This window comes from Mustelus asterias, chromosome 14 (genome assembly GCF_964213995.1).
Source record: "Mustelus asterias chromosome 14, sMusAst1.hap1.1, whole genome shotgun sequence".
NCBI classification, from domain to species: Eukaryota; Metazoa; Chordata; class Chondrichthyes; order Carcharhiniformes; family Triakidae; genus Mustelus; species Mustelus asterias.
This window is the reverse complement of record NC_135814.1, coordinates 52,186,513-52,200,201: the sequence shown is the minus strand read 5'-3', so window position 1 is coordinate 52,200,201 and position 13,689 is coordinate 52,186,513. Positions and strand designations below refer to the sequence as shown.

The 13,689-nt window shown below is 43.4% G+C and overlaps 1 protein-coding gene across 1 annotated transcript in view; it reads left to right on the top strand.

Moving 5' to 3' along the window:
* myo3b (myosin IIIB) overlaps positions 1 to 13,689 on the top strand; it is a 548,412-nt gene that overhangs the window by 390,121 nt on the left and 144,602 nt on the right. Inside the window, exons 25-26 of the mRNA XM_078227705.1 lie at positions 1,740 to 1,902; positions 7,290 to 7,367. Coding sequence (XP_078083831.1) covers positions 1,740 to 1,902; positions 7,290 to 7,367 — 241 coding nt within the window. The remainder of the gene's footprint in view (positions 1 to 1,739; positions 1,903 to 7,289; positions 7,368 to 13,689) is intronic.

The window sequence follows — 13,689 nt, the reverse complement described above, 5'->3', positions numbered from 1 at the left end:
GGGCAATCAGGGCATCCTGGCAGTGCCAGCCTGTGCCCCCTGGCACTGCCCAAGAGGCAAAGTGCCCAATTCCAGGGGACACCTTGGCACTGCCCTCTGGGCATCGGGCAGTGCCAAGGACGCGGGGCCTACTGTGGGCAGAGCCTAGGGGTGATCGGTGGGGGTAGGGGGTCCTGCTACCACTCTGCATGGCGATTGGTCTGGGATGGAGGAAGGGCAGCGATTGGGGCGGGCCGGGGGGGGGGGTAGTGGTCTGCCAGGGAGTGGCCTGCCTTCCGGGGGGGGGAAGGGGGGATCGCCACTGCTGGCTGCGGAGGGGCTGGACATCAGGCAGTCCAGGACGGGGGGTGGTCAAGGCTGGCCTGGGAATTGTTGTAGGGGCCGCAATCAGGCCGTGGGGGAGCTGGTGGGGCAGCACTGCGGGGGTCTCGAGCTGGCCAGCAAACGGGGAAACTGACAGATCGGGGCCACTGTGCATGCGCAGAATTCCAGAGCTGTCTGGCGCGAATAGGCCCCGCCCCTGGGTTTTTTATGAGATTCACGATTGTGAGCTCTGCAGTGCACAGAGTGCGGAGATTCAAGTGTGAAGTTGAACTGAGAAAACAGGCATGATCTAGAAAAGTTTTCACACTAATTCAGCACTTTGGGAGAATCGCCCCCTAAATTCCTAGTCTCAGTAATGAAGCTATTATTGATTGTTGTGAAAATCCATCTGGTTCACTAATGTCCATTAGGGAAGGAAATTTGCCATCTTAACTGCCCTCTGAAGTGGCCTAGCAAGCCACTCAGTTTAACAGCAATGAAGGATGGGCAACATGCCCACATCCCATGAAAGAATAAAAAACTGGGAATGAACAAAAGGCCAGAATTAAATTAGCATTGATATATCAGAGGATTGCTGGTTTGGAGGAGATTACAGAGTGAGGGAAGTGTTTGAAAACAAAGATAAGAACTTATAAATCAAGACTTTGCTTGACTAGGGGACAGTATAGATCAGTGAGCATTGGGCTAAGCGGGCAATGGGTCTTGCTGCAAGTTAAGACATGTATAGCAGAGTTTTGAATGACCTCAAATTTATGGAGGATAGAAAGTGTGAGACCAGCCAGAAGTGTGTTGGAATAGTTGAATTAGAGACAACAAAGGCATGAATGAGAGTTTTAACAACAAATGAGTTGAGATGGGGGTTAAGTCAGTCAATGTTATGGAGGTGGAAATAAGGCAGTCTTAGTAATGGCATGGATAGAGTCATAGAGTTTTACAGCACAAAAAGAGGCCCTTTGGCCCATTGTGTCTGTGCCGGTCATCAAGCACCTATCTATTCTAATCCCATTTTCCAACACTTGGTCCATAGCCTTGGATGCTATGGCATTTCAAATGCTGATCTAAATTCTGTTCATCCAGTAACTGATGTCAGATAACTTGGCAACAGTGTCTTTAGTGTACATGTGAAACAAACGTTGTGCTTTAGGGTTATATCAAAAAATTATTAATCTGTATTTAGTACTCGATGTCAGCAAAAGTTTGATTTTTTTCTACAGCTGAGTTTATACCCTTTATAAAGCTATACGATATACATAGTGTTAATGGTGCTTATTAAAAAAAAATGCATGTAAGTAATTGTTTACTGTCTCCAATAACACATCCACAAAAGAACTCTGTGAAATATAATATGCTTTTATATTTAATTAATGATTATGTAAATTATATAAGTTTCAAAGCTGATAACTTGTTTCCTGTAGGTGTTTCTCAAGTATTATCAAGTAGAACAGTTAAATTTGCTGCTCAGAGAAGTCATTGCCAGCATTGTGGTTATTCAAGCCCACATCAAAGGCTGGCTGGGAGCCAGGAGATACAAGAAAGCACAAGCAAAAAAACAAAGCAGTGCCATCGTCATCCAGTCAGGTATGCACAACATTTTGCTAATTAATAGAGGAGTGCTTTGGAAGTGAAATTAAGAATATCTAGATTCATGCATTTTGAAGCACAATTTTACTAGTTTATATTTACCAAACATTATACATATTAAAGGGATAATTTTAACACAAATCATCAGCAGAAACAGGATGGTTGAACAGTTAAAATTGCTGAAAGATCTGCCCATCGGTGCCTAAGTATGTTCCTGATATCTTTTATTTTAATTCCACCCAAAAACTGATGAGATTCTCCTTCAAATATTCAGGTTGGGGTACAATGATATCATCACTCTGTGACTGTTCCTTCAACTCATGGCTTGAGTGAAGAAGCTAAGACTTCCCTCAAGGTCAAAATAATTGGAGGATCTCAGATAAGAGAAAGACCCAACAGATAATGTTTTTTATACTTTATTTTTTGGGCCTGGAGGAACAAGGATAGTATAAATCTGCTGTGTCTGGACACGATAAACTTACGTGTATGACTTACTTGAGTGGCAGAAAGCATTTCATTCCTCCAGCAGCCTCCTGCCGCCTGAAGTGATGCTTTTGCCTTCTGGTCAGCTGCTCTGCCTGCTTTAGGTGGCAAACTGAGCAGGCGAGTGCATATAGACACCATTTATATTAATGACCTGGAGAAAGGAATTGGAGGGGGTGGGAAATTGGTTTCGGTTGATTTCTGGATGGCCACACCATAAACAGCAGTACTGAGGCTCAACCAAAATTGAGCATTAGGTCTTATTGACATAATTCTGGAAAGTTACAGAAGCCAATCAGGTGTTCAGAGGCATCGTGCTGGAGTGCTCCAGACCAATTTGGGATGGATGTGTTTCTATCAGTAGCCTTCAGGTACATCTGGGAGGGAAAACAGATAGGAGAGTGGTGGCTGGCAGCTTTCCAGTGTTGAGATAGAGATGAAAGGATCACTGCTGCTGCACCTGGCTCCATACTTAGGCAACTTAAGAACAAACAAGGTGACCTGAAGTATTCTCTTTGAGGCCTACTGATAATACAAACCTGCAAAATGCCTGATGAGGTGCTGCTGAATTTCAAGTAGGGTCTGGAAACAGATAACAGAAAATGCTGGATAAACTCAGTAGGTCTAGCAGCAGCTATGGAGAGAGAAACATAGTTAATGTTTTGAGTCCATATGATCCTTCTGCAGAACTGAAAAATGATAGAAATGTGATGATTACGTACTGGGAAGGGGTGGTGGGACAGAATGGAAAGCAGTGGGAGAAAACCAACTGGAAGGAAGTGAGACCCTGAACACAGTGTCTTTAGGCAGAAATTCATCTCTCAACATGTTTGAGCATTTGTCTGTCAGGAGTCTCAGGCTGCAAACATCTGCAGTTTCCTGGGAGAAGACCTCCTTCCCAATGGACCAGATGAGTATGCATTGTCCATGGCACACCAGGGTGCCTGTCATTGTAGGGCCACTAATAACACTGCAGTTCCGCCACCCCCAGAACAATCTGGTGAACCTTCGTTGTGCTCCCTCTATGGTAATAATATCCTTTCTGAGGTAAGGGAACCAAAACTCCACACAGTACTCCAGCTCTAACTAAGCTTCTATACAATTGAAGCAAGACCTCACTACTCCTGTACTCACATCCTCTTGTGATAAGGGGTAATATTCCATTAGCCTTTCTAATACTTTGCTACACCTAAATGTTAGCCTTCAGTGACCTATGGACAAGGTCACCTTTGTACGTCTACTCTTTATAATTTCTTACCATTAGGAAATAATCTGCACATTGGTTCCTTCTTACGAAGTTGATTGCCTCACATTTTCCCACATCAGATTTCCTCTGCCATGTCCTTGCCCACACACTAAAACTGTCCAAATCCTTCCATAGCCGCTTTACATCTTCCTCACAAAACACATTCCCATCTAGCTTTCTATATCCACAAAGTTGGAAATATTACATTTGATCCCCACATCCATACATTGATATATATTGTGAACAGCTGGGTCCAAGGGATCTGGGGATCTTTAGGGTACCCTACTAGCCACAGCCTGCCAGCACTAGAATGATCTGTTTATTCTTATTCTCTGTTTTCTGCCTGTTATTCAGTCCTGTTAAGTTAGCTTAAAATACTTACCACATGAAAGGCACTATATAAATGCAGGCTGTTTCTGATATTTATTCAGCATTTCCAGCATAGATTGGGCCATGTGCTGATGCAAGGAAACAGGATATCTAGCGCTGAAATAGATTTAATGACCTGCTGTTGTGGCTGAAAGGGCTACCAGCACATACTTGGATAATTACCCCAATGTGTTCCCTGTTCCAAAGAAAACAAGACCAACTTCCTCAACAATGTATCATCTTCTATGGATAGTAGTTGGCAGCATGCATCAAATTTACAAAACATTTTGTTTTTTACATAGCCCAACCTGGCTCATCATACTCATAAGCAGTTTAAATGTTTATGTTTATGTCAAGTGGAGTTCCATGATTATAATATCTTTATCTAAAATAGCATTTTGTACCCCACAACTTGTACACAGTTGCAAATTATACATTGCATCATATGATTAATATTGGTCCCATAACTATCTTAGTCACAGGTCAGCCAATCCAGAATTGGAGATAAACAAGCATAATACTCTTACTGAATGATTTACAGTGTACCTGCATCCACTGATGATTGCAAGATTAATTCCAGGATTTTGAATGCAGTTTTGCATCCAAACTACTGGCAAGATCATTTGAATGCTCCCTGATCAAATTAACACCTAATGTTCTATTTGAAGAAAATGTCTAAGAGGGACAAATTTATTCCTTGTCAGTTAAGCCTTACATTGCTTGTAAAAATGAGCAAGTTGAAGGTTTTGTAAATGCCCATAAACACAGCGGATGCTAATAATAAGTCAAAGGTATATATTTATTGAGCCCGAGAAATTGGAAGAACAAAGGAACTTGAACATATACATTATTTACACATCCAAGACATTTAAGGAATTGAATACCATAGATCACAGCGTATAAGTCGACCTTTGAAGCCTCAAAATCATTCCAAAAGCAGGAGTCGACTTATACATTGAACCTAAATCACAGCAGCACTCCATTCTGCACCAGAGATTTCCTTTTCTGTCTCTTCGAAGCTGCAAGTGTGAGCAGACCCCTTTGAAGTCTTCTTACAAAGCAATGTTACTTTCACTAGGGGATGTTTCTTTCTCCACAGCTGTTCACTTAGCCCTATTTTATTCTATTCTAGGAATGAGACTTCCTAGGAAGCTCAGTCTTTGAAATATCTTCCAACCATTTGAAAACCTTTCAATTCAATTTCAGCCCAGTCCTTTTAAATCTCATTTGATTGACAGCTTAATAGTTTTCTACTCAATCTCCATTCAGCTGTGTTTATTTACCTTTTCCTTCACACTTCACTGTATCTCAAGTACCCCCCATTGTTCCTAATGACAATGCTTACACAAAAGATGAAGTAAAAAGCACTTTGCTCTTTTGAAGTTGCCTGCAACTGCTCATCAGTGAGCCTATTAGCAGCAAGCGTGGAGAGAAATGGCCTGTGGTTGGATGAGCAGTTCCTTCCAAATCTTTCACTCAACTTACTTGCAGTTTGAGCAGTGAGTTTGAGGATCAGATACAGGAGGCCAGATGGATGAGGATCAGATACAGGAGGCCAGGTTATGACCCATAGACTGGGCATTGGACAGCATGTTCTACACCAACTACCCGTTGTTTTGGAATCTTTGTTGGATTCAGGATTTGATATTTCCCATTTAATTGAGTGTACTTGCATTATATTTCTGGTGGCAATGTAAGTGTTCTGACACTTTCCAAGGAGCTATTCCAATACATGTATTATGATTCATATAGGGATTGTTAACATTAAAATAAGATATCCGAATCCCCAGCCATTGGCCAACAAAATTATGCCACAGGGTTTCACATTTTAAAATAAAAACAAACTTTATATACAAGGAGAAATAAAATAACGCATGCACCACTAATGTAACACCCTAGATATAAAGACTTCTGCTATAAACTCAGTTCTACTTTTTACTTCCCCTGTAGAATCCCCCTTCTTACAAATTTTTGAAGGTTCATTCACTTTTCCTGAGACCAACCCAATAGGTATGTCACAGCATACTTTCATTTTCCTGAGATATGACTCTATGGGGGTCCTTCCATTAGCTTTTTGGCTACGCAACCCTGCTCCTATTACTTTATGACTGCATGACAATTCCTTGTTTTGGCCAGCACATATCCAACTGCTTTCCCACAGCTTTCCAAGCTCACACTGCTGACTGATTTTTGCCACAAGGCTCTGTGAGGACCACTGTAGATTTCTTCCACTAGCTGCCAGCTAGAGCAAATCCTCCAGCCAGTGAATCATTTTATCTTCAAAGCTACTCTTCAATTTTGCAACCCATTTGAATAATTTATATTCCTAATAGAGATTATGATTCTTTTTCCTAGAATTACCAGCTTTAGGCTTCTTCTATTGTGAAAACACTGTGGACACCTTGGCTTTACCCAGAGGTCCAGAAATGTTCACCCATTCTTTAAGTTTTTTTCCACTATCAGCTTTGACTTTGTAAGATAAATATAGATCAATTAGACCCAGGCTTATCTGAATTGCATTCACTTGGATGTTTCAGTTTCTTAACCAGGTGCCCTAATTTTTCTGCAGTTCAAACTTTAATTCCTAAAGCTAGAAGTTGTTTTCTAAAACATATGAATTATGAACTAGAGCCTTGCAATTATCCATGTTCTCATGGTGCATTGCTCCTATCATCCTCAAGGGAGATTCCTTCTTCTTTCATTCTCATAGTCTTTCACATAGTTATTTGACAAATTAGCAAATGCTACACATTTTAGCTTGAAATCAACTTCGTTGATTTTGTTGAAAGATTCAACAATCTTTGCCATTCACTATTTGTGGTCTGTTCTGTGTGGACATGTCTTAAACTCCGACGCACTTGACAACACAGCCCATATAGCCTGCTTGATCCCTTGTACCCAGCTATAAGGTACTACAAGGTAAGTAAATCATCCACTTGTGGGGTGAAACATTGAGGCTGACTACTAATGCAAGTATAGCATGTCATGGTTGACTTGTAGGTCAAATATATACAACAACATAATTTTGGGGGTCAGGAATATGCCAGTCAATTTATACGCTGTGATCTAACCAATATTTCCTGCAAACAAACTGAAAAGAATAAAGAATCCCAAGAATAAAAATTGCTTTCTGGAGAAAAGAAAACACCTATTTTCAAGTACATCTTCTAACTTTTGTACAAATTCTGGCAGAGCACATGCCAGCAAGATTGTTTTGAAGAATTTTGAATGAAACACAATTTATACTTTCCAATCCCTGGCTCAGTATTCATTTGTTTCTTTTTAGCCTGGAGAGGATATATTGCTCATAAAATCTACAAGCAACTAAAGACAGAAAAAGAAGCTGCCATTTGTATTCAAACAGGTAATCCAAGTGTTTGAAAATATCATTTTACATTTCCCAAACAAAAATGTTGTAGATAGCAACTAATTCGAATGAATTTAGTAATCCAAGAACAACGGATACTTTTGTGATAGATATTTTCATTGAAGTTATAGGCTGGGATTCTCCCCCAAAAAATCTAAGTGTCCAATGTGCGGGAAAACAGGAGTATTTCCCGCCTGTTTTTTTTGGGCGTACGAACCAGAGCAAATCTCCGACACCCTGAGCATTGTAGAATGCCTCAGCAGGATTCACTCTGGTAAACAGGGGGTGGGACCTCATCCCACCCGAGAGGCCGGTAGCATGGTGCAGTGCGCATGTGCCAATCTGTCAGTGCGGAGATCCACACATGCGCACTGGCCCCGCCATTGTCGGCATCCTGATCACTGGCCTCCCAGACCTCTCCGGACCAGCTCCTATGTCTGACCCCCAACCTTGGACCCCCCCCCGATGAAATTCTCACTTCAATATGATCATTGAAATCCTCATTTCAAAATGGTTACGCTGAAAAAAAGCGCCCGGGAGACTTGCGACTAGTGTAATGCCGGCCATGAACCTCGCTATAGACCCCCGGCCCACTGCACCACTCAAGTAGCTCAGCGGGCTGGGAGACTCCCAGCCATAGATTCTGTGCTTGCATGTTTTCACCATCCTTAATATCAAATTTTGTTGTAAGAGTATAAAGATATTTCTCTGATGGTCTCCTAAAAGAATGCTATACTTATTGGGCCCGATTTTACCATCACATTGCGCCCGTTTTCAGGCGCAAAAACTTGGTAAAGTCAGACGTGAGGCGAGTAGCGCGATCTGCACCCGCCTCCTCGCTGGTCCCCCTTTACCAAGGCCTGAAAATGGCTGCAATCGGGACCACGCCCGAAATGGGAGCGGCGGCCAATTAAATGCATTTGGATGAGGTTAATGAGGTGGTAAGTGGCGAGCATCCGATGGCTCTCTGCTTGAGATTGGTGGGGGGGATGAGGGGGAGAGGTGGGTCCACTGGCACTCTGCCTGAGATCAGTGGAGGGGAAGGGCCCGTGATCGGTCTGGGTGGCGGGGGTTGGGGGGATAAGGGGATCAGTAATATTGTGGGGGTGGGGCAATGTCTGTGGGGGACAGGGGGAGGCATTATCCGACCCGGGAGTGTTGTGGCAGGGGAGCAGCATTCTATCATTTTTTTTTCTGCGCGTGCACAGTTGGAGCCGTCGATCGGAGCTGCAGGGCTTTGGGTGAGTTAAGCCCCGCCCACACGTTTCTCAGCGCGATTCGGAATCGCTGATATTTTTGCAGGCAGAGTGCGTATGGGGGCGCCTGAGAATGGCTCTAAAAGTTGGATCTGAAACATTCCCAAATTCAAATCTGCCCAGCACTTAGAATCAAAATGGTGAAATAGGGCCCATTGCTTCACAGGAATATCAGGAAATGCCTGAACTTAAAAATAACGCAGAAATGCTGAAACTTCACAGAAAAAAGGGGAAAATAGCTGAGATGTGTTTTTTTCAATTAAACCTAGGCCTAAAATATTCTGTTGTTAGGTTTGTGGCAATAAATCTACCCGTCTGTTACAAAGAATTTTCATTTTCTGGCAAAGACCAGGATATATGAGTATTTAAATACATGGCTGGATTTAGCCGTGATAGCTTTTTATTGAAACTACTGTCAGAAAGAAAAAGTTGGAAAGTTGACCTGAAAGGTCTGTGTAAAATTTGGAATACATGAATCTTATTTCGCATCCCTGCCTCCTTCAAATAGAATTGAATATGATAATCTGCCAGGTTATCATGGAACCCTGTGGCTATTAGTGTTTATTTTTAAACTATCAACTGATTTAAGACCCATGTGGTGGCTTTGTTACCAAACAATAGATAGCAGATTGATCACTGTGCTGTGCATGACGTGTGTTAAGAACTCAGCAAATTACAGCACTGCTTACCTTAATGCGATATTGCATATCATTACAATTTATAAATTCAATAAACCTGAATATAGTACTTTAACTTCAGACCAGATTTTCAGTCCCATTTCTCTGGTCGCATGGTAATTGCGCCTAGTTTTTGCTGTCCTCTTAAATTCAGTTCTGATGGAGCTGCTCAAACAAGCCAACTTTCTTTGCTGTCAAGCTACACTCAAGAACCTGCCCCCCACAAAAATTCTGGGCCCCATTATCTGCTGACAGAAGTGGAGCCAGGCAGAATTTTGACCTGCTCAATGCCCTTAACATGATCTATAAGAAATTGCAAGGTCATCTAATTATAATATTGCTGAGTGAGACAAGGGCACATGTCACATCAGGAAGTATAGTTATTGGGGACACCCAGTAAATTTGTAGCAGCTGGCTGAAGGTTGGAGGGTGGGCTGTGGAATAGTTGAGCAGTGGGGCTGTTGATGAACTCAAAAAGCCTTTGTGAAAGTAAAAGTACTGAATTTAAAGCTGGACATAAAGCAGTAACAGCATGCAGCAGTTGTAATTATGAGCTATATAATATTGGTATGCCTTGGAACTCTGGGCAAGGTGTTCCCAGAAATCAATGAAGGCCAATGGCAGCAAGAAAAGCGGCACTGAGTCTGCTGACGGCAATGGCGGTGTTTACCACTGTATAGTGCAGCACTTAGTGCCAAAAATCTTCATCCAGGGCTTCTATATATATTACTGGCCTCTGATTCACCAGCCCTGCGATCTCTGGGGTGCCACATTTAAAGGCTGTCCCACCGACCACACTTGGAAGGTCACCGGGAAGGGATAACTGCCAGAAAATCCGTGCCCAATTTTAGGATACTTCCCTGGAGAGACTCCTGGATGCAGTAGAGGCCCACATGATGTCCTCTCCCTGCGCATGGGAAGAAAACCAGCCAACAAGGTCACCAACCCAGCATGGGAGATGGTAACACTTGTGGTCAGCGCTAATGTCCTGCAGAAGAGGACAGCCATCCAGTCCAGGAAGAGGATGAATGATCTCCTCCATTCTGCCAGGGTAAGTCACCTTTCTCATCACTCTAAACTCATACACCAGTCACACATCCACAGGCATCTCATTCACTGCCAGCTTGAGGGTTACCACCACCCGCTCTCCCACACACATGTTTATATCCCTGTGGGTTGTGTTCTCATCACCTCACTAGTTCCACTCGCCATCCACGCATGCCAGGCATCCTGTCACTTGTACATGACGTTCATATCCGTAAATGCACTCTCACTAATTTCATGAATTGCATTCATGCTCTCTGATTTGGCTTCCATAGAATCCCTACAATGCAGAAGGAGGCCATTTGGCCCATCGAGTCTGCACCGACACTCTGACAGAGCATCTTACCCAGGCCCTATCCCCATGACACCACGTAATTACCCCACTAATCCCCCTAACCTACACGTCTTTGGATACTAAGAGGCACAGGTGAGGTGCCTGAAGAGTGGAGGGTAGCAAATGTTGTGCCTTTGTTTAAGAAGGGCTGCAGCGAAAAGCCTGTGAACTACAGACCAGTGAGCCCAACGTCTGTATTGGGTAAGTTGTTAGAAGGTATTCTGAGAGACAGGATCTACAGGCATTTAGAGAGGCAAGGACTGATTAGGGACAGTCAGCATGGCTTTGTGAGTGGAAAATCATGATTTGATTGAGTTTTTTGAAGGAGTAACCAAGAAGGGAGATGAGGGCAGTGCAGTCGACATTGTCTACATGAACTTTAGCAAGGCCTTTGACAAGGTACCGCGTGGTAGATTGTTGCATAAGGTTAAATCTCACAGGATCTGAGGTGAGGTAGCCAATTGAATACAACGTTGTCTTGATGACAGAAGACTGAGGGTGGTTGTAGAGGGTTACATAAGAACATAAGAAATAGGAGCAGGAGTAGGCCATCTAGCCCCTCAAGCCTGCTCCGCCATTCAATAAGATCATGGCTGATCTGATAGTGGGTTCAGTTCCACTTACCTGCCCGCTCCCCATAACCCTTAATGGTTAAAAATCTATCTAACTGTGACTTAAACACATTTAACGAGGTAGCCTCTACTGCTTCATTGGGCAGAGAATTCCAAAGATTCACTACACTCTGGGAGAAGAAGTTCCTCCTCAACTCTGTTCTAAATTGACTCCCCTGTATTTTGAGGCTATGCCCCCTAGTTCTTGTTTCCATTGTAAGTGAAAATAACCTCGCTGCTTCTACCCTGTCTAGCCCCTTCATTATCTTATATGTCTCTATAAGATCTCCCCTCAACCTTCTAAACTCCAATGAGTACAGGCCCAGTCTACTCAATCTCTCCTCATAAGCTAACCCCGTCATCTCCGGAATCAACCTGGTGAACCTTTTCTGTACCCCCTCCAAAGCTAATATATCCTTTCTTAAATAAGGGGACCAAAATTGTACACAGTACTCTAGATGCGGCCTCACCAGTACCCTGTACAGTTGCAGCATGACCTCCCTGCTTTTATACTCCATCCCTCTCGCGATAAAGGCGAACATTCCATTTGCCTTCTTGATCACCTGCTGCACCTGCAAACTGAGTTTTTGTGATTCATGCACAAGGACCCCCAGGTCCCTCTGCACAGTAGCATGTTGTAATTTTTCACCGTTTAAATAATAGTCCATTTCACTATTATTCCTTCCAAAGTGGATAACCTCACACTTACCAACGTTATACTCCATCTGCCAGATCCTTGCCCACTCACTTAGCCTATCCAAATCTCTCTGCAGACTCTCTGTGTCCGCCACGCAATTTACTTTCCCACTCATCTTTGTGTCATCCGCAAACTTTGTTACCCTACACTCAGTCCCCTCCTCCAGATCGCCTATGTATATGGTAAATAGTTGAGGCCCCAGCACCGATCCCTGCGGCACGCCACTAGTCACTGATTGCCAACCGGAAAAGCATCCATTTATTCCGACTCTCTGCTAGATAGCCAATCCTCAATCCACGCTAACACTTTACCCCCAACTCAGTGTACCTTTATCTTATGTATTCAAACTGGAGGCCTGTGACCAGCGGTGTGCCTCAGGGATCGGTGCTGGAGATAGTTTGAGTCATGTTGAGATCAAAAAGGAGGAAGTATTGAGGTTCTTGAGAAACATTAAGGTAGACAGCCCCCAAGGCCTGATGTGATATACCCCAGAATACTGAGAAAGGCAAGGGAGGAAATTGCAGGGGCCTTGAGAGAAATCTTTGTATCCTCATTGGCTACAGGGAAGGTCATGATGTGAAGATGCCGGCATTGGACTGGGGTAAGCACAGTAAGAAGTCTCCCAACACCAGGTTAAAGTCCAACACGTTTATTTGGCAGCACCAAATAAACCTGTTGGACTTTAACCTGGTGGTGTGAGGCTTCTTACTGTACAGGGGAGGTCCCAGAGGATTGGAGAACAGCCAATGTTGTTCCTTTGTTTAAGAAGGGTAGCAAGAATAATCCAGGTAATTACAGGCCAGTGAGCCTTACATCAGTGGTAAGGGAAAGTATTGGAGAGCATTCTTCGAGACAGGATTTATTCCCACGTGGAAATAAGTGGACGTATTAATGAGAGGTAACATGATTTTGTGAAGGGGAGGTCATACCTCACTAACTTGATCGAGTTTTTTGAGGAAGTGACGAAGATGATTGATGAGGGTCGGGCAGTGGATGTTGTCTACATGGACTTCAGTAAGGCCTTTGACAAGGTCCTTCATGGCAGACTGGTGCAGAAGGTGAAGTCGCATGGGATCGGAGGTGAGCTGGCAAGTTGGATACAAAACTTGCTCGGTCATAGAAGACAGAGGGTAGCAGTGGAAGGATGCGTTTCTGAATGGAGAGTTGTGACAAGTGGCGTTCCTCAGGGATCAGTGCTGGGACGTTTGCTGCTTGTAATATATATAAATGATTTGGAGGAAAATGTAACTGGTTTGATTGGCAAGTTCGCGGATGACACAAAGGTTGGTGGATTTGCGGATAATGATGAGGACCATCAGAGGATTCAGCAGGGTATAAATCGGTTGGAGGCTTGGGCAGAGAGATGGCAGATGGAGCTTAATCTGGACAAATATGAGGTAATGCATTTTGGAAGGTCTAATAAGGACAGGAAATATACAGTAAATGGCATAACGCTTAAGAGTATTGATAGGCAGAGGGATCTGGGTGTAGAGGTACACAGGTCACTGAAAGTGGCAATACAGGTGGAGAAGATAGTCAAGAAGGCATATAACATGCTTGCCTGCATCGGCCAGGGCATTGAGTTTAAAAATTGGCAAGTCACGTTGCAGCTTTATAGAACCTTAGTGAGGCCGCACTTGGAATATAGTGTTCAATTCTGGTCGCCACATGACTAGAAGGATGTGGAGGCTTTGGAGAGG